Source organism: Clavelina lepadiformis, chromosome 5 (genome assembly GCF_947623445.1).
Source record: "Clavelina lepadiformis chromosome 5, kaClaLepa1.1, whole genome shotgun sequence".
In the NCBI taxonomy this organism is placed as follows: domain Eukaryota; kingdom Metazoa; phylum Chordata; class Ascidiacea; order Aplousobranchia; family Clavelinidae; genus Clavelina; species Clavelina lepadiformis.
In genome coordinates, this window is record NC_135244.1 from 23167896 (window position 1) to 23188204 (window position 20309).

Sequence of the window (20309 nt, forward strand, 5' to 3'; positions counted from 1 at the left end):
CAGAATTTTTTTAATTTCACGCCGGTTTTTAATAAACAAACAAAGAGCAGCTGGTTGTTTGAACGCCAATTTTTGATAAATAAACAAAGAATTGAGGTGTCAGTTTGACCAGATTGGAAAGTTTGCTGTTTTTGGTTGAGAAATCCCGTGCGCAACAAGATAAAACATTTTAAGGGCAATTAGTTTTAATCCACGTTTTAAGTTTTAAGCCACTTAGCAAACTTTCCAATCTGTTCAGTGCTCACCATATTGAGAAAATTTGTGTTTTTGCACGCACGATTTCTTGTAGAAAACTGCTGTGCTTTTCAGACGATCCAGACTGCAGAGCCGTTTTTGTCGAGATCTCGGAAGTGCTAAATCAAAATTCCAGTGTGTTTGGCGACTCGTGGTGCAACTCCAAGCATGTCCAGCGTTTGTGGTAGGCAAGGTGCGGCCTTTTATAATAATAAATGAAGAGAGAAGTTTTCATTTTCTCAGAGAGCTCGCTCTTCTCTCGGTGTGCAGTAAAGTTTCAGCAAATATACCTGGGTGTGCTCTTGCCATACTCTGCAGTTTGCCTGGTCTGTATTTGGAGACCGCTGCACACCCGAGATAAATTTCAAGTTTTGCTCAAACTCGACTTTGCAAACTAACCTTAGCTTGAGAACCAAATTAATATCGGCTTAATAGTCTAAATTTACACTCTCATACGATTTTACGTGTTATGTAATTCTAAACTGGCTACTTTGTGTTTGCATTAGCCATAGGCTGCAATGCTTCACGCATAACATGAAGTAAGGACATGATCATACCAGGAAAGTAAAACTTTGAAAGAGTTTAGAATCATCAAAGTGCGGCAAATGAGCACAACTCGCCTTATTTATGTAACCTGACCAGTATTTCATGGCAGGATTAACCGAGATCTCGTGTGTACCCATCTGCTAATTCAGGTGTGCATGTGTGTAATGGCAAGTCATGTGTACACTTATCCAATCTTTCTCCAGTTAATATATTTAGGCTATAACTTTCATCTACAGATTTATTTAACACCCTATCAAAAACCCTGTGGAACAGATAGATTTTCATTGATTTTTATCGCCAATTGGCCAATTACTATGGCTAAGTGGTCTACAATAAGTGAGCAAAGAATTGATTTTTAGTGCCCTTTATCTCGCCAAAATTTGCCTCTTTGCATCCACGAATTCCTGCTGTCCCATTTAGTATATGAAGGTCGAGCTTTAAAACTTAACTTTTAACTAAACTGTTGCAGGATTTTTTAAAACTTAAGGTTTGGCTCAGTTATTATTTTCTTTTTGCATCAAACTATAAAAGATGGAATTCAACAACAAGCATGCCACTGAAATACTCAACAACTTGAATGAGTAAGTTGTTAATTTCAAGCAGTGCTAATTTGCTGCTAGTTTCGTGTGAATTATTCAATTTCCTCAATATTGATTTTGTTTAGTTTCACTGAACTGAGTTTTTCCTGGCTAATATTCTTGTGTAGATACAGCACAGGGATTACCAACCAGTCAGAGACTAAGAGCCTCACTTACTTTTTTAACCGCAAAGAGCCACATCATACACTATAGCACGTACATGAATGGCACCCCTTCTCTTCGTCACTCACATACACACCTTTGTTTAACTACGTTTATTGTAAACGTTACACACCAATACGAAAATGACTGAAATTTACAAGTTATTTATACTTTTTTATTACTATTATGATATTTATTATTATTATTGTTATTTATACTGTACAAGCTAAAAAACACAAATACAATATGAACAGAAGAGCCGCGGGTCGGCCAGGCCTGATATAGCATATATCATATTTGTGTCCTGGAAATAAACTATTTGCCAAACACTTTTATTTGATTGTGTTGAAAGTCAGAGAAATAATTTTGAACTTTTCCAAAAGTTCTGGTTTTCTGTTATGTTATAGGTAGCCCTGTGCTTATGTTTTTGTATAATCTCATGTTTATGTGATATCTATGTGACTAAAACCATTCCATGCGTGCTCGGTCTCAATGCTACATTTGTCATTTTATGATTTTCTGTTGTTGTGCAAACACTAAAAGATACCACAGATTATTTGTATTCTGTCCAGTTTGACCCATGTAAATGCCGGCAAGTAGCTTGTGAAAATCATTGTGAGTATTTCTATCAGAGGCATCAGGTTTTAAAATATGTTGGGTCATACTTTAAGACCAGATTTTGAAAAGAGGAGAGCTTCTTAGTTCGTGAATTTTAAAAGCTGTTTTCAGTAACGAGTAACGAAGAAATTTCTCTACTTAAGTTTAAATAGATGCTCGAAGGTTCATGAACACTTATATAACATACGGCATTCAGTATGTTATAAGATTTATGATTGATGTCACCAATTTTAAGGCTTTTTTTTAATGTAAACAACCAATGTATAGTAATTTACTACAGATGGAAGGAAACTTGAGCTCTTAATAAAACTTAATAACATCGTTTGCTACTTGCAGTATTTTGGTGCACTTTGTTGCTGAAAAACACTGCAGTTTCGCAATCAGCAAGTGGTGATTAACATGCGTTATTCACCATAGTAGCATTCGCTTGTTAATCGCAAACACAGATAAGCACGGAGCCCAGCAGTGTTCTGTTATTACGTGACATTGCAAGTAAGAAGTGACGTCAGACCAAAGGATAATCGTTGTGAGTACTTTAATGCATTTGAGGGCAGAGATAAAACAGTAGTTTATTTGTTGCGCTTTCAACGTTTCATTCTTTTGCAAAAACACATCAAGAGCATTGAGTGAATTGGATGTTATAAATTTGCATCAGTAGCAAAGCTAAAGGCGTAATAACGTAGGTTTAGCGACGTTACGCCAAATTACATCATGTTTTACAAATGACTATGCGCGTAAAATGTTTATTAATTACTAATCATGTATTGATAAAGATATTAAATGCAAGTATTGTATGATGTCGTTTACAGCAACAGCACGCGTATTTTGCATTTTATGTTGCCTATTGTGCAGCAATTCGTTACGTCAATTTTCAGAATGCAGATTGAACACAAGAGCAAAATAACAATAATCATCGTCAAACAAAATTATTGAAAACCAGGATGAATGTATTTCGTTTGTGGCACATTACAACTGCACAGCTTGAAAGCTGGACATATTTAATGTATTTTTGGATATTTTATTGCAAGTAAAAACACTAGTGGCAAATTGTAACTTTTTATTTTATTGATATTCTATTTTTTGGTGTTGGTACTTAATGAAAAGCCCAAGCATGAATTCTGGTTCTGCCACGAATACTCGGCAGACCCATACTTGACACCTATGACGTCTGTCACAGCTTTGCTAAGTTGGTTGTCACTAATGACAGTTTTTTGTCACATGATCTACATTTTACACAGCGAAAGAACCACCACAAAGGACTTCTGTGATTTTACAATAAAAGCTGGAGGAAAACAATTCCCTGTTCACAAATGTGTGGTTGGTTCATTCTCGGAATATTTCAAGAAAATGTTCACTACAAAGGTGGAATAGACAAGACTCTAGCTTCCTCTGTAACATGTAAAATGTTTGCTAAGGCTTTGTTCTTTATAGATGAGTGAAAGTTATTCGAACGAAGGAAGCGTTAAAGAAGTCAGTGGTCCAACAATGGCATTGATCATTAACTTCATATACACTTCATGCATAATCCTCACTCATGACAATGTATATGATGTACTGGAAGCAGCAGAATATCTACGCATTACAAGTAACTGTTATTACTGCAGCTGATTTTGTGATACTTGTTGATATAACGCTGTGCATAAAGGTTGCAGGTTTTGAGTTGCACATAAAAGTAACTTAAACTGTGGTCACTTTTGTGTAAATGTGCAAAGTTTGGATTTTCATTTTGTTAAAAATAATTTTAAGCAGAATTCGGTTAATGCATCCACAACCCAGGACCTTTAATACTCACGACCAACCTATTTTCGGTTGTAATAAGCGGTGGTTGTAATAACTTGTTTTTTATAAAACTGAAAGTGAACAACTTCCTATGGGTCAAAATGCAATCAATGTGTGTTACTGTATTTATGCAACATGGAGGCCAGAATGAGCAAGACACTTTGGCTGCAATTAGAAGATTGCATCAGTTGCAACAAAAAATTGCTGTAACTGCAATGACTGATGTTCGAGTGTTTAGAGCTCTGAGCTTGCAATAATGCGGTCTATGTTCAATACCCACTAGTGCTACTGTTGTAATACTCTTGGGCAAGACATTAAGGACGCTTGCTCTTGATCAGTGGACCTAGTGTACAGTTCCAAGTTTGGGCAATACGATATAAAACATAAAAACTAAATAAAAAGTGTGTGTTTATGAAACCTTGCACAACAGCTAACTTGGTAACCAAGCTAAAGTGTTGAGAAATTATCGCCAAGTTAAAGTCGTGGAATAACTTTCCTCAGTCTGAGGAAAAATGTTATCATACCACACCATCTGTCCAAAACTGGCAATTGTTCCTTCACAGTAAATAGGCCCATTTACTCATATTAAAAACTTCATTCATATTATGTCGTTATTTTTCCTGCATGTGGGAATTTAAAATTCGTGTATTAGGCTGACACTGAATTTATTAACCGAGGTTTTTATAGTGGGAGATGTATAGGAAAATTACACCCCCAGAAATCTGGTTGTTATAAGCGGTTGGTTGTATAACCGTAGATATATTAACCAGATTCTATTGTAATACATGAGATTTGTGATGTAATATTGTAGTGTCTAAGTGAGCAAACAATGTTTTCTAACCTTATAAAAGTAAATTACAAATATTAAACTTTAAGTAAATTTCTAATTTATATAGATGTAAAATGCATGGATTCTATTGTAATACATAAGATTTTTTAATGTAATACTGTAAAGTGTAGTAGTGATGTTGACCGGATTATTCTGTGAAATATGGGAATTGTGATGTAATATTGTAGTGTCTAATTGAGGAAACAATGTTAACAAAATTGTACAAAACGTAGAATGCTATAGTTTTATCATATACACATCATACATATGCTTCCTTGGTAAAAAACAATTAAAAAAATGGAAAGTTTACAAATTAATCGAATGTACGTAGGTCAGCAAGTTGAAAAATGTGGTGACAAAACGAGTGACTGTTAACGAAAGTTATATCGCAAGTAAACGATAAATTATTCCTAAATGAATCGGAAGGTTTTTTTAAGGTTTGAAGGAAAAGTGCAGGATATTTTTCAAAGCATCTCTCAATGGAGAAAATTGTTTGAAAATTCGATCTTATTCAAACCGATACAACATGGGTGATCTTGTCCAAGCAGCAGAAACTTTCATTTCTAAAAATCTCGGAGAAGTTTTGAAAAGTTCAGATTTTCTTCAACTTGGTGTTGATGATGTCAAGGCTATGCTGAAGTTGGAAAGTGATAAAGTAAGATTACAATTGGCGTAGACTTTTTTGAACTGAAACTGAAACTTTTCTGAATTTTTTGAGTGTTTATTTGTGATTGTTATTAAAAACTTTAAAAATCCTGCAGGTTTTTATTTAAATAAACTTCACAGAATTATCTTTAATTTTAGTAAAACGATCAGAATAAATTGCTAAGATCTGTGATTTAAAAACTTTGCAACAAATTGAAATTTTCAGAATTTGATCGATGAGGACAAATACAGGAGTGTTGTTGCTTGGACGAAACTCGAATTGGTAGAGAGAAGGAAACATTTCAGTGATTTGTTTCATCTCATTCAACTGGAATATTTATCTAAAGATTTTTTGAATAATGTGGTTCGCAATGAAGTATGACGGTCTAGACTCTAGATTACAGAATTATTAGATGTTTTGACAAGAGTCTCCATGACTTCTTTTCATTACACCAATTAGAATTGCAAATATTTAAGTTAACTGTAGTCATCTTTTCTATGATTGCATTTATACATTTCAGGACTTAGTTGGTAGTTCACTGGAGTGCACCAATCTTCTTATCACATCTCTTGTTTCTCGATTGTCTAGTCATCAAGTTTGCAAGAAAAGCAAAGGTCAGTTGACTACAAGTGCTTGATATTGACAGTCATGTTATTGTCCTTTAAAAACCATCAAGTGTGTGTTATCTCATTTACTGTTGAATCTATTATCTGTACCATCTATCTGTTGAATCCTTCATTTATTGTGGAATATATTATTTTGTGGTGCGGTTTTGATCATGCAAATGCATCATTTGAACACTTACGCAAAATGCTTGCTGATAAGTGACAAGATATTGGTTTAGCTTGGTGAATGCGTGGTCTTTCATTACAAGTTGTTGGTGACACCAAAGTACGATTTTATGGCTGGTTGATAATTTCATTTCCATGTCTTTTCTTGTTCTCTCTCCATCACTTTGATATGTTTCATCTCCCAATGCGGCTTTGTTTGATAATTTTATGGTGAAATGTTATCAAACGTTTGTGCTGTGTTTGCGATGACATATCTGCTTTTAAATTAACTCACTGTTGGGTTTATCATTAAGGTCAGTCTGATGAGATACTTATGATTAGTGGACCGCGTTGTCCACGAAGTGTTGTCAAGTTCAACACCAAGACAAACCAGTGGAGTAACATGCCGGTATATTTACTTTATAATAAATTTATTTCAAATAAGAATTGTGATTATGATGTCATAGATATATGTAGTTATTGCCACAGTATTGTGACACTTGGAAATAATTTGAAGACATAATTTGTTCCCCTGTGTCTGTTTGTTCACGGCCTAGTCCCCCTAGTGTAACTCAAGATAAGATAGTTATGTTTTCTGTCAGTAACAATTGGCTTGGGCGGATTTCTCTCATAAGTAAAAATATGATAAACTTTTATTCAAGGGATGAACAGATGAAGTTCGAACTGAAATATTTTTACAAATTTTTGTGATTGCAGAGCAAAGTAATTAAAGCAATTCATTAAATACAATTATTAAAGCAAATAAAACAAACAACAAACAACAAAAGCGGCAAGAGTTGTCCAAAGAAAACTGGATTGGATTGAAAAGAAAAGTGTCCAAGTGAAACGACTGTGTTGACACAAAACCATGTTGTTGCTTGCACCAGATCAGCGGTTTCCAATTTTTTTATACCTCGGACCTGTTTCATGCGAACTAGTTGTTGCGTTGACTGGTAAAACTAGTTTAAACATTTAAAATTTATTTTGAATTGGCAAGCTCCCAAGAAAAGTAACATTCCTTGCGGTTGTGGAATGCTGTAGATTGTTGTTTCTTGATCGAATCGATTGTTATCAATTGTCGCCAGCAGAAAGTTTATACCTGTATTGTTATGTGCCACTGTACAATCCTCTCAAGCACAAAACCTTATTGATCATGTCCATGGGCCATGATTTATTCATATTGTATTGTTACCTGCAAATAGTTTTTGTACCTAAGTCTGGCCTTTCCATCTCCATTAATAACATCATATCCAGTATTTAGTTGATATTGTTAGAAAACTCACTTCAGTTGATGTTGACTTTATGCAATGATGTTTCATCGTACAGGATACAAACATTGCTCGGGGATTTCCATCTGCTGTGAATTACAATCAACAAATTTTATTGATGGGTGGTAGTAAAGGTAGTACTTACTACAACTCTGTGGAGATGTTGGACTTGAATGATGAGAATCCAAAGTGGGATAGCAACTTGCCTTCTATGATTGAAAAGCGGTATACATTTGCATCCTCTTTATTGGATGGTAAGTTATTATGATGTCATAATAATGTAATTGCTAATACAGTACTTCCTCGATTATCCGTCCCTCGTTTAACCGGCATTCAATTATCCGGCCGAGTGATCAATGACTTTGGGAGGTGACAACCTGTTCAGTGTTCACTGAACTGGTAGGAAAAAATCAGAAAATAATTTTCTACTTGGTTCTTTTCTCCTTGTAGCCACTGCAGTGAACACATTGTGAACCGGTAGTAAAATGAACCGCAAAGTTATGAGCAGCTCCGTCCTGCTATAATACTAAGGCCCACTCTCATTAAAAATCTTACTGTACTTGTAGCTCATTGTTCAAAACTAGATCAACACTGATCAATGACCTGTACACCACCTAAAAGAAAAATCTATCACACAATCATTTCAATTATGTCATCACAAGCAATATAATTGGTGTGCCCAAACTCTGTTAAGGTTCGGTTTAACTTCTTTGTGACGTAACAAACTAACCGACTAATTCTATGTTGCAATGCGAATGTTTGATCAGTGTCTGACGTGGCTACGTTTTCAGCCAGAAGCAATAGTTTCAAACACTTCCACATTAGTACAACTTCGTGAGTTAGCTGCCGAAAAACGTGAATCTTCCCGCAAACAATCCAAGATTGATTCATTTTTTAGTAGATTTGCTGTTGCAAATGAAAATTAAGCGTAAATTTTTTGTAAACTGCTACATTTCGATCAGTTTTTTACCATAAAAGTGCTGAGTTATGACATTTTTCTGTACATTACTGTATTTGTTCTCTCTGTTTCTATTTCAATGATGTAAAAATACAGATTCAATTATCCGTTTTTTTTGCTTATCCGGTCAGATGTTTGAAAATATTGACCCAACTTGACCGGATAATCGAGGAAGTACTGTATTAACACAAAATAGTTTTATTACAAACCTACCTATGTGCGTCATAATGGCGCATACACATAATTCTTAATGTGATAACAATACTAGTTTTATGACATCTTCAAATCAAACAATGATTGTCTTCTGACAAGTTGAATGCTGACATTGTATCTTGCATGCTCTTGTTATTGATAAGGTTCTATCTCTTGACTATAAACCATGGGTGCCCAGCCTTTATTAATCCAAGGTCTACTTTTCAAGTAGCCAACCTCCCACGGTCTACCAATCCAGTGTGAACAACGCAAATTGATACACATCTTTTCCGGTGTTTCTTACTTGCTAATTTCAACCGTTTTCAATTAACCCCAGCATAACCTTGCACGTGACGTAAAATACATAGTGGTGTCACAATGAAATTTATATAGCAAACTTAACTTGGACGCAAAATTCTAGCGAATGAAAATGCGCTGAAAACCTGAAAGAAAAGGTGGAATTTCTTAATGAAACAAAGACACGTTTCACGTCTATTTAAAAATGCAATCACTGCGTTAGTGGTTTAGCGGGTAAATAGATTTTATTATTAAAATGATATGGTCGCAGAAGCAATAAAACTGAAATCCTCCCCATTTCCTTCATTGCGCCCTTGTATTGAATTTCTTTCCGAAGATTAAATCTCTCCGTAGACATTACATCACAAACCTTACCTCTCTCAAGTACATACATACAGGAAACCTTCTATAAACAGAGTTAAGATGATTCGTGTTTCGTAAAGTGTAAGTTAATCAATTATTAGCATTTTTGGTAATCAAAATTAATAATCGATAACTGGATTGTTTAGTTACCATAGACAGCAATCCGTTAAATATTCAATTTTAAGGTTAAGTAGTTTTGTATTTGACACAGCAGCTAATAAAAAGTTATGTTGGTCTCGCCGTCAAAGTAACAATAGCAATGTAATGTAACACTAGTCCACAAAAACTGTTAAAAATTAAATAAAACAAGTTATTGAAGTCTTACCCGATTATTTGCCAGGTGTATAATTGTCACAAAACAAACTGTTACACAAAAAAAACTTTATTTTTTTATGGCCTTGCGGTCGACTTGGGATCTGTCCGTGGACCACTGGTAGACCGCGATCGATTGGTTAGGCACCCCTGCTATAGAGGTTATCATTCAAACAAGTTAAATGCGCCTCCTCACGTCGACTTCCTTTAGCCACGACCCACCCTAAATCTGAGTTCATATTCGTACCTCTGTAGTTACCGTTTGGTAAGTTTTTATGTGAAAGTGACTATTTTGTCACAACTACATCACACATCCTGTTGTTAAAGGTAGGCGGTTAGGTTAGTGGCGGTTAGGTTACAACATTACTGCTCGCTGGATTGCGACCTCAAGCGATTGGGCTGGGTCACCATGTAAGATTTGTAAGTCGTGTTTCATGGGCTAGGCTAGAATTATTGCAGCTTGTAGCACAACACACGTTACTTAAAACTGAAAAGTGGTAGCATTTGCGTTACCTTAATTTCATTATTTTATTGTTTAATTATTTCGTAACAATATAATGTGTCACGCACAGCAATGGTCGGACGCTTGCCAACTAAAAACCAAAGTAATTTGTGGGAAACACTGCAAAGGTAAAATAGCACGTTGTCAAAACACAATGCAGTTTATAAAATGTGTGACTGCTGCTGCTGACAAGACACTTTTATCTTTGTTGTCTTATGTATTGCCATATCGCACATTTTGGTTGTTTTCTTGCCCTAGTTGTAACTTGGTCGTCGTTACTGTTACGTTTGCAACTAGCTCAACCACTCACTGTTGTTGTGAGGTAATTAACAAAGTGTTTGAGACAAAAAAACACAGGACGTCACATTAAACTCCGTTTAGACTTCATTAATCCTATAATTATGATGTAATTGTAGGATGTAACCAAAAAGCTTTCCGTATAAATTTCCACCTGATTGTATCTTGTAGGTTTTGTTTATTGTGCTGGTGGTTGTAGTGAAACTGGTTGTCTATCATCATGTGAAAGTTACAATCCTGAAGAGAGGAAATGGTCTTCGATAAGAAACATGAATCAGAAGCGAGTTTCTCATGCATTGGTCAGTGCACGAGGTGAGTTTGTTATTTTGGTGTTTGAAGTAAACTTTTGTCAAAGTTGTCGAAGTAAATTGAGAGATGCCAATCACCAATCGTTCGTTTCCACATTGATAAAATCATATCGGCACCTGCCCGTGGACCGCAGTATACGTGAAGCAGATACTCGTGTTCTTTTTCGCAGATTTTACTCGATATTCCTTTCATTGTTGTTACACGTTACGAATTGTCACTTTGCAGGTACACTTTACAATGCAATAAAGTGCACAAGGTTGCTCTTATTCGGGTTCATGTCTTTGCAGCAACTCCTTGATATACGTTTTTACTAGCACATGGTCCTCAGAGGAATCCAGACACTTAGATATACTCCTAAAAGTTTAACTAAACATAGCTACTTGGCGTTCATCATCACCATGAAATAGTTTGGTCGTAATAACACTTTTTACTTCTTAGCGCTTTTAAGCGAGTTCATCTCGTTTTCATGAGCGCACTTCTCCCCGGGTTTTCCCCAACCCAAAACTCGCTTTTTGCCGTTTTTTAATACTCGAAACCTGGGTTAATCGGCTTGGAAGCAGGTTGAGACATTTTACACAAATATCGCAAAATGCTGATAAATTGATTGATTTCTATGGAAATTCATGCATAGGCTGAGACACTTACTTGAGAATGTATCTTCAAAAGATTTCAATAAGTTTTCCTTACCCAGTAGCCTTGATATCTCATTGCGTGTACTCATTTGTGCGTAAGTCGTTGTTCTAGAAATTAGCGCACCACGCTAAACTGTACTTCGCTTGCTGGCGATCGTGATCACGATCTTCAAGCTGCACATTCATTAACTATTAAAAGTATTATTATTAAATTCGATTAAAACTTTTTAAATTGGTAAATGATATAATATATAATAATATTATAATTAATTATTAATAAATGATAAAACGTTTAAAGAATTCAGTTCCACAACTGACGTGTTTGATTGATTGATAGTTGATTTTGAAAGGTTTGCTTTATGCGCTTGGAGGATGGAGTGACAATATAACAAACACAGCAGAATGTTATGATCCACGTAATGGAAAGTGGGAATATATTCCATCGATGAAAACTCGCAGAACAGAATTAACTGCTGTTGTATTAAACAACGAAATATACGCGATAGGTGAGTCTTGCTGCAAGTGCAATTATCTTTCAAATGTTTAAGGAGATTTATGACTTGTCATGTTATTTAAATGAATTAAATCAGGTGGACATAACGGTTCAAATTATATCTCTTCTGTTGAAAAATACAACCTGGACACAAAAACTTGGATTGATGTTCCATCAATGAATGAAAGAAGAAACGGTGGATCAGCTTGTGTAGTGGATGGCCTTATATGGGTGTTTGGAGGGTGAGTAATTTTACGAAGTGGATTGCGTAGTTTTTTTATTATGGTTAATATATTCTGGATAACTTGCTTTCCAATAATTAACTTATATACAACCTGGTACAGTTATAATTGAAGTAATTTGTACATTTTATAGGGAAGATGCCAAATTAGTCGAGTTCTATGATCCAGCCACCAACAAATGGCAAGTATCGACCAACATGGACAGACACCGATCTAGTCTTTGCGTCCTTTCCATCTGAAGTTTTGTTGGGTTTTGATTTCTTCATCTGGATATGTTTGACAGTTCATTTAATATATTTCGTGATTCGTCGAAATATTTTTTATCTTCATTGTTTTATTTGCTAATTTCGATGAGTAATCGTTTGGCATTTAATTTTGACATCATAAAAGTGATCTTTTTTAAATTTGATGTTTTATGCTTGGGAAATCTTTTACGTCGTTTCCGTCACCTTCAAATTTTTGGTTCAAATTTCTCTCGTTAAACTACTTATTTTGAACAAACAAATATTAATTTTTCAATTAAATGTATTTTCTGCTCTTATCGTCCGTCGTTTCAATTTATAAAGTTTACTCAAGTATATCTTTGTATTTCCATCTATACAATGTCCCTCTACCTTGGTTGTCTCAAAAATAAATTTGATTTAATCATGGGTTCATTTGTTGTTGGCATTGATCGAATATTTCCATTTTAACCCGAAGATTATTTCTTATTCCTTTTTTAAATCTTATTTTAACTTTCTCAAAGGTTTGCTTGTTATTGGTTGTTTTAATCACGTGATCTTATTCCCATTAGTTTAATCATTTCGATCCTATGTGGGTTGTTCGTTTTATGAACCGTGTGATTGTTACTTTGCTAATAATTTAGCATCGTCCTTATTAATAAAATGACAATTTACACCTGGACATCATACACGTCAACTGTAGTTCAGCACTTTAAAACCTTTCCAATTTCATATCAAGTTAACTAATAAGTCAAGAGTTATAATTAACCAACGTACTACAGTATCCATGCATGTGGAAGTATCTACTTTATAATAAAAACCGATTAGTTGCTGGGCAGTGAAGTGAACATTCCTCCTTTCAAAATCCATGACTTTTCTCTACAAGCGCCAGATGAAAAGAATCTCGTGCATTCAGTCGTGACGTCACTGAGCATTGGACGAGAACAGTATATGACGTCATAACGGATATGTGGTCCAATGATCAGTTGCGCTGTCACCCAAATATGTAGATCCGTTGCGGTGATCAAAAGAAATGTGGTGCTCTTTGTCATAAAATGTCCCCTCCAAATCTTCTCCGATGTCGTCTTCTATTCCATGAACAAAGGGCTGGGATTTTTCAATTGTTGACACTGTGAAAATATCCTCGGTCCAGTTTGGTAAGTTACATTTTCCTAAATGTCGTTTCAGTTTTCTAATACGTACGTTGTCACCCGCTTTAAATTTAGGTTGTTTTGCTATGTCGGGTTTCCAGTAAAGTGTTTGCCAGATCTCTTCTTGATATTCTACATCACGCCGACACAGATGCAATGGATAAGCTCGTAATCTGCGCCCTTAAAATATCGTTGCGTAATGCTGGCTTAGATTTTGCTAGAAGTGTTAATATCGGAACGTTACGCCTTACTCGAGCAGCCATACTTTATAACTGAACGTCACAAACCGGGGGAATTAGCTTTTAAACTTTAAAAACCATTTGTGCGTAATGCGTGATGCGTAATTTGTGCACTACTCATCAAATCATCAATAGTTAATAACATGGGTTTAGATGTATCAAATTCGTTAATGTTAGGACGCCCTTCTTGAAATTCTATGTTGGTAAGCGCATCCTACAACGGCTGCCATTCTGAAAAACACCAAACTACCTTACCCGGTGGCGGATTTAGCATAAAAGTCCTATTCTCAATTACGTGTGATAGAAAATAAGACTTGACAGATCCAGTCAGATCTGCACAGGAGTGTCAGCTGTTTGGTGATCGAAGAACACACACACTATATACACCGCTGTAACATCGTAAATGGCGGCCACATCGCCACCAAGCGGTGGCCTTGTTGTCACAACTTAAACATGTTGCTTTAATTATGGTTGCACTGATTGTAGGGTGATATGCGCGGTATTTTCAAAGATAAGCTTACTTTTGCTTTTTATTCGTATTCATGCATACCAGATTTTCTGCGCATTGTGAAGCAGAATGGCATGGTAATTGTTCCATCTTTGATCTTTGATTTCGGATTTTAGACAAAAGGTTTGACTGCTACCTGTCATGGTGAGCTTAAACCTTTGAATGCCTCACTTTGGACGCTTTCTACTTTGAATAATCATCCTTATTATATTATACATGGTTATGGTCCATATGGATTCTGCAGTACACGTTACACGGCAGTTTTAGATGAGAAATCGTGCTCGCTCAAGTGGTAGGTTATTTGTGCGAAATTTGTAAAAACCCAAATTACTAAAAAATTGTGCATGGATATTTGTTGTTGGCTATGAAATTTTTTTCTATTTATCTCAAGCATCTTCGTATGACGACATAATGCAAGATATGACGCATGCAGTGTAAAATTAATACTTGGAATTTTTTATTTAGAATTTGTTTGTACCTTCGTTCTGCGGTTCAAACATTTTTTATCTAATTTGACGTCCGTTGCTAAACGCGCCCACTATTTCTTGTGTGATGTTTCTATTGCACCTATTCTGTGACATCCTTCGCTTTTCAACTATTTTTAAAATAAACAAACACTTCTCAAACAACTCCTTGTTTTTTGACAATATTAATTTGGTCAAACTCGCTGTGTGAGCTGGCTACAAGCCACAGCCAAGTTAATTGCATTCAAGGTTGTCATGATGTTGAGTTACCAAATGGCATCCTATCTTGTTTGATCTGTTATAAAAGCAGTTTAATGATCCATTCGCACTGTGCTAACTGCTGAACGCGTTAAAACTAAAATTCGTGCATTTAATCAACTAATTATTCCGCGTAGCGGCATAATACATAAAGTACGAGTACTGCAGAGTGCTTAGATCTGCATGTCCTTGAAGCCTGTAGTTGAGTTGACAGAGATAGTCATGGACAATGGTACACGATTTTATTCATGTCAGAGTGGGAAAATATTCCTCTGTCTGGGTTATCAGTGTGACGCAGCAAAATGTTAATTGAAAGGCTTTTTAAATCGACTCCTTGACACTTAAACTAGAAAGAGAGCAGAACGCCAGCTTCAGAGTGGCACAGTAGGATCGTGTTGGGCCTACAACCAAGACTTTGAAGGATCGACAAGATCCTTCAACCACTGGGTTATGAGCCCAGCACGCTTCTACTGTGCCACTCTGAAGCTGCTCTATATCAGCTGAGATCGTAAATTGGTTGGTACTCCAAATTTTGGCCGTGACAACAACTTTTACTTCACTAGTTTAGACTGATAACGCTACAATTATACCGTTAAAAATATGATTATAGGAGTTGTACGCTACTGTAAATGTAAAAATGTGCAAAAATACTACTTAGAATCCAAGAATTAAAACTGAAAAAGGATTTCATTACTCAGAAATTTTAGTCGATGCAACAAACATTCTCATAATTTATTGCAACGTCTAAAGTAAAGTAATAAATAAAATCAGACCTACTTCTGATGAATAAAATGCTTTCTACTGTTTTGACTCTTGTATTCATTCTTCGTACTAGTCGCAACTTTCAAAATTTCCTATCTGTTCCCTACACAATATGTCTGTTTTGACATGACTCCTACGTTACGAAAGGATTGATTGGGTGCAATACAAGAGAAGTCAGAAAAATAGTATCTTTGTTTTTGGCCTATTGAACTGTATAGTGAGACCACTGAACACACAACAGGACCACCACAGAGACCAAACAAATCCTTGTTTTTTGACATGTTGAAATTAGCTAAATATTATCTTGTGTTGTTTAGTGTGATATAAAAACAGTCTAGCGATCCAATCGCTTTGTGCTAACTGCTAAGAACCCGCGCAGTGTCGCAACCAAGTGAAACCATCGTTTTCGAAATCTTGATTCAAGTAAAGATCGATTCATCGGAATATGAAGAATGGTGAAGTAGAGATCGATATATCAGGCAGAGATAGACATGCACAATAGAAAGAGCGTTAAAAAGATGATCGCCAACAAACTAAAGTTTCTAATCTCAAAATTGCTATATTTTGCCATTTTGAAAGAAAAACATTGATTGCTGTCGTTTTCCAGTGCTCCAACTTTCCTTTCCGACATTTTCCATCGTCCCTGCTATAGATGACGCGCTACTTTGACGACACAATTATGGGAATCCCCCAATGTTTTCTTACAAATTGGCGGGAAGCGACGTGACGTAAATGTCGTTGTCTCATTCCTTGGCCCTCGTGGTCAGGGAACGTGTAGCCTAGCTAAAGGCATAATTAGTGGATAGATTTGGAGAAGAATGCTATTTAAACTGTGGAAAGATTATAGTAGTCTATGTATGTTGAGAAAATCAAGAAGTTTGAAGCCAACATAGATGGACCCCTTTCAAAATTCTTCTGTATTTTTTATTCCAAACTAGTTTAGTTGCTATTGCTCACAACTGCACAGTGCCATGTCTGTCCGTGTTCTCATGAACCAGCTAACGGACAATAATAAGACTTCAAAATAACAATAACACTTTCCTTTGTTGAATGCTCTTGAGTTACAGAAGCTTTTGATATCTCACCTTGAAGAGGCTGTCTTCCCAGCCATTGTTGGCATCAAGCCAGTGAAGAGACTGCAAGGCCCAAGCAGAGAACACGGTTGATGTGAGGGTTCCATCACGGTAATAGCCTGGACCCAGGTCAGAACAAATTGTGATATTGTAGGATCCAGATCCTACGAAGGGCGCCTTTGTGTTCCATTGGTATGATGGTGCTGAAATTTAATGACAATATTTCAAATACCACAGACTCTGACAATAATATCTACTCCACAGTTACCTTTCTGCAGAACAAAAGTGAAAGACAGTATGATGGAAACATGCACAGTAACTCACTGCAAATTCTCAGTAACGCTCATACCAACCTTCCTTGTTAAACTCCTTTCTAGCCACGATGATATCTTGGCCTACACTGGTCAGGAACATTTTAAGCTTTCTAACTCGGCCTTCAATATTTCCAACTACAAAAACCAACAACTTTGACGCCAGCACCGAAGGCGCTCTTGTAAAATCATCCGTGCCTCTTTTTTGACGCTGAGTCTTCTGTCACCTGTCTTCCCAGCCATTGTTGGTATCAATTTTCATTCATTTTAATTTTTGTCCTGATTGTGGGGAACGAAAAATTGTGCTGACGCAGGTGGTTGCAAACATATTAGTTGTCGACCTTTTCCACATCTCGCCCAGATTAGTCCGAGTCCATACAAAGAATAGAGCACGAACAACATGGACAAGACAATAGGATTTTCAAGGAAGCGCTGCCACATGTTGGAGGAGATCTGAACATGATTTCATCATTTGAAAGTGACACATTCTGTTACATCATAAACATCCTTACCTCATTGCAGTCAAGTTTGTTTGGAAAAACCAACAGCTTTGACGCAAGCAGCGAAGGTCCCCTTGTAAAATCATCCGTGCTTCTTTTTTGACCCTGGGTCCAGACTACCCTTGTAACCGGGAAGTGACCACATTGGCACACAACCGTGCCGGAAATCGTGTCCTCATGAGCCTGGTAAAGACATAAGATGATGTTAGCTGCTTTTATCATAGAATAATCCACAAAGCATTCAATTAATTGAAAATGCTATATTCAGTAAAATTTTCACTTCCCTAATTTTAATATTTCACCTTGCTGGAAATTCTCAGTAATTTATCACCTTCCAGAGCCTGTCTTCCCAGCCGGTATTAATTTTCATTCATTTTAATTTTCGTCTTCAATGTGAAATAATTGTCCTGCGCAGGTGGTCTCAAGCATATTAATATTTATCGACATTTTCCACAAATTGGACGGGAAATGTGACAAGGCCTCGAAGGCCAAAACATGCATTAAGAACCAATCAAAGAATGTAAAAAAGTTATTAGCGTCAGCATGGCCACCAATCCCACTCAAGTTAAGACGCTGCAAGACATAAGCAGAGAACATGGTCAATAGAATGGTTCCAGACTATTCTAGTTCTGGGGAACTTCCTAAAGCAGCACCTTGTCCTCATGAGTCTGGTAAAGACATGAGGTGATATTATTGGTTGCTCATAGCAGAAAATAATCCACAGAGCTTTTTAATTTGTAAAAGTTCTACAAGTTTACTTTGTCCAATATCTCATCCCCTTTGCAACCATGGTATGTGTTGAACCAATGCAGTGCAGCTCATACCTAGAACATGGTGAACAAAATTTTCCCGACTCAGGTTTGTATGAAGTTTGATGCTGCAGGATTCATAGAATGGTGCTTGGACCCTCCATCATTACGAGAGAGCTAAAATATAATGACAACATATCAAGCCATTACAGTTTTGCAAACCGGCTTCTGTGTTCCCATGAAACTGACATAGACAAAAACACTATTCTTGGCTGCAGAAAACAGAAACTAATCTGCAAAATAGTTCACTTAATTACCTGTTCTTAATATACAAGAAATTTCTCTTTTGTGTTTAATTTCCCATCTTATAAAGGTTCTTTCAAGTGCCAACAATGCATCTTTTGCGTAAAGGCATTATAGCTGTAGATTAAGTATATCATCATATTAAAACTCAACTGCATAAGTATTTTCATATTTTGCACCATGCTTTGCATTGTCTTCGTTGTTTATTGTGCTTTTATGATGTAAGGAGATATTAAAACATGCATATCGACAGTAAAATTAGTTGCAAACAAACTTCTGTAATTGAAAAGTTGTATCGAGAATTATAAGTGACTTGCATATAATATCTTATCAAGTATTTATTCTATTTGCTTCGTATGGTTTTGCGTTTATTTCAACAAATGATGACATTCATAGCTCTATAATGCAACTTTTCACATGTGTTATCCCTTTCAATCTAAATTTGATTCTTAAGAGTCTAGTATTCAAGCTACTGTTTCGTGATGTTATTCTTGTCGTGTATTTGGAATAAATCATGATGTTATTAAAATGAACATTTATATGGGCAAGTGTTGTCAGGTTGAATGCAATTGCTATTATATCCAGACTCTTGCAGCAGAATATTTCATGACAAATAGATTGAGACTTACAGTGAAACCAGAACCAGGTTTTATCTTGCAACAATTAACTATTGTTGTTACCCACAAACTTTCTTGACCTTTTTTAAAATAAAAAGCAAGATGTATGATGACACAATAATTCTTAATATCTTTACGCAATTATTTCTTGACTTGTAGCCATTACTTGATTTTATTTTCGTTTTTTTTTTTCTTTTGTAAGCAAATGACTGAGTGAATATTTGACTAAATGACTAGCAACATACAGGAATATCGTCAACAACAGTTCTTGTTAGTAAAGGCATATTGGAAGTAATTTGCTGCATCTGAGGACGGTCTAAAGTTCTATTGCAACGGGGGGAAGTGATTAGTAATCAATATTTTCAGCATAGGAATGTAACGGTGACAATATAAACTGCTAAGGCAATTTTTCGTTTTTACCACAGCTAAAGTCAACAGCCAAAACTGAACTGTACTGTAGGTTAGCATTTACGTCAACTAGTACAAATACCCCAACGGTAGTTTAGGTTACCGTAATTTAATACAAAATGTTCCTGTTAGGGTATACACTTAAGTGCACGTTCGCAGAAAACATTCTATTCATGCCTAAATAAAGAACCGATTGCCTTTGTCACTTATATTCATTTCAATTGTTTCTCTTATTGTAGAACAATGTAAGTGACCTGCTTTAAACTTCTGCCAAACTGCACTTTTTACAAATGTTTTGGAAACAAATTCCTAAGAGGGGAATTACCTTCTGCGAGTCAAAAGAAAAATAATAAACAACGCTCTTTATAATACTGATTCGGACAAAACAATATCTCTCAGGTCGTCTGTTGTTTTGAAATAACAGTGGTAAACCAGGTAAAAGAAATATATAAATGCCAGGCTACAAATGGTGACTTGTATTTGTGTTGTTTAGGATCCGCTTTAAAAGCTTTGGCCTATAGTGATATATGATGTTTATGGTTGAAATTCAGAAAACTGTAAAAGAAATGCAGAAACATAATTTCAAAAAGATATTTCTCACGCTAATCATCTGGGGCAGAGCAAAGAAATTAAAACAAAGCAGAGATGACTTCAATAGACAACTTGAAACTGTATCGATCATATAACTGGCTCACATAACTATTTTAGATTTGACAAT

The 20309-nt window shown here is 35.9% G+C and overlaps 3 protein-coding genes and 1 long non-coding RNA gene across 5 annotated transcripts in view; 2 read left to right on the forward strand and 2 right to left on the reverse strand.

The window, feature by feature from the left end:
• The window catches only part of LOC143459614 (kelch-like protein 12), an 88042-nt gene that overhangs the window by 26571 nt on the left and 41162 nt on the right, over positions 1-20309 (forward strand). The gene's annotated exons all lie outside the window — the stretch shown is intronic.
• LOC143458854 (kelch-like protein 12) lies at positions 1181-12930 on the forward strand. The gene is made up of 12 exons (XM_076955732.1): positions 1181-1361; positions 3377-3500; positions 3570-3723; positions 5184-5401; positions 5618-5767; positions 5913-6006; positions 6477-6571; positions 7489-7684; positions 10523-10663; positions 11643-11798; positions 11883-12027; positions 12161-12930. The coding sequence occupies exons 1-12, from the start codon at positions 1312-1314 to the stop codon at positions 12264-12266; spliced, it is 1629 nt and encodes a 542-aa protein (XP_076811847.1). The 5' UTR covers positions 1181-1311; the 3' UTR covers positions 12267-12930.
• LOC143458864 (uncharacterized) lies at positions 16278-17249 on the reverse strand. Of its 2 annotated transcripts, none has more exons than XM_076955745.1 (3): positions 17057-17249; positions 16716-16906; positions 16278-16413 (listed from the first exon to the last, which is right to left on the reverse strand). In XM_076955745.1, exons 1-3 carry the CDS (start codon positions 17115-17117, stop codon positions 16291-16293), a joined length of 375 nt encoding a protein of 124 aa, XP_076811860.1. In that variant the 5' UTR covers positions 17118-17249; the 3' UTR covers positions 16278-16290. The 2 variants fall into 2 exon arrangements, with proteins under 2 accessions (XP_076811860.1, XP_076811861.1); XM_076955746.1 differs by having other exon boundaries at positions 16278-16628.
• On the reverse strand, positions 17352-18829 carry LOC143458867 (uncharacterized). Its single transcript, XR_013117719.1, has 5 exons — positions 18581-18829; positions 18339-18440; positions 17817-18087; positions 17527-17697; positions 17352-17467 (listed from the first exon to the last, which is right to left on the reverse strand). It is a non-coding gene; the product is annotated as an uncharacterized LOC143458867 (long non-coding RNA).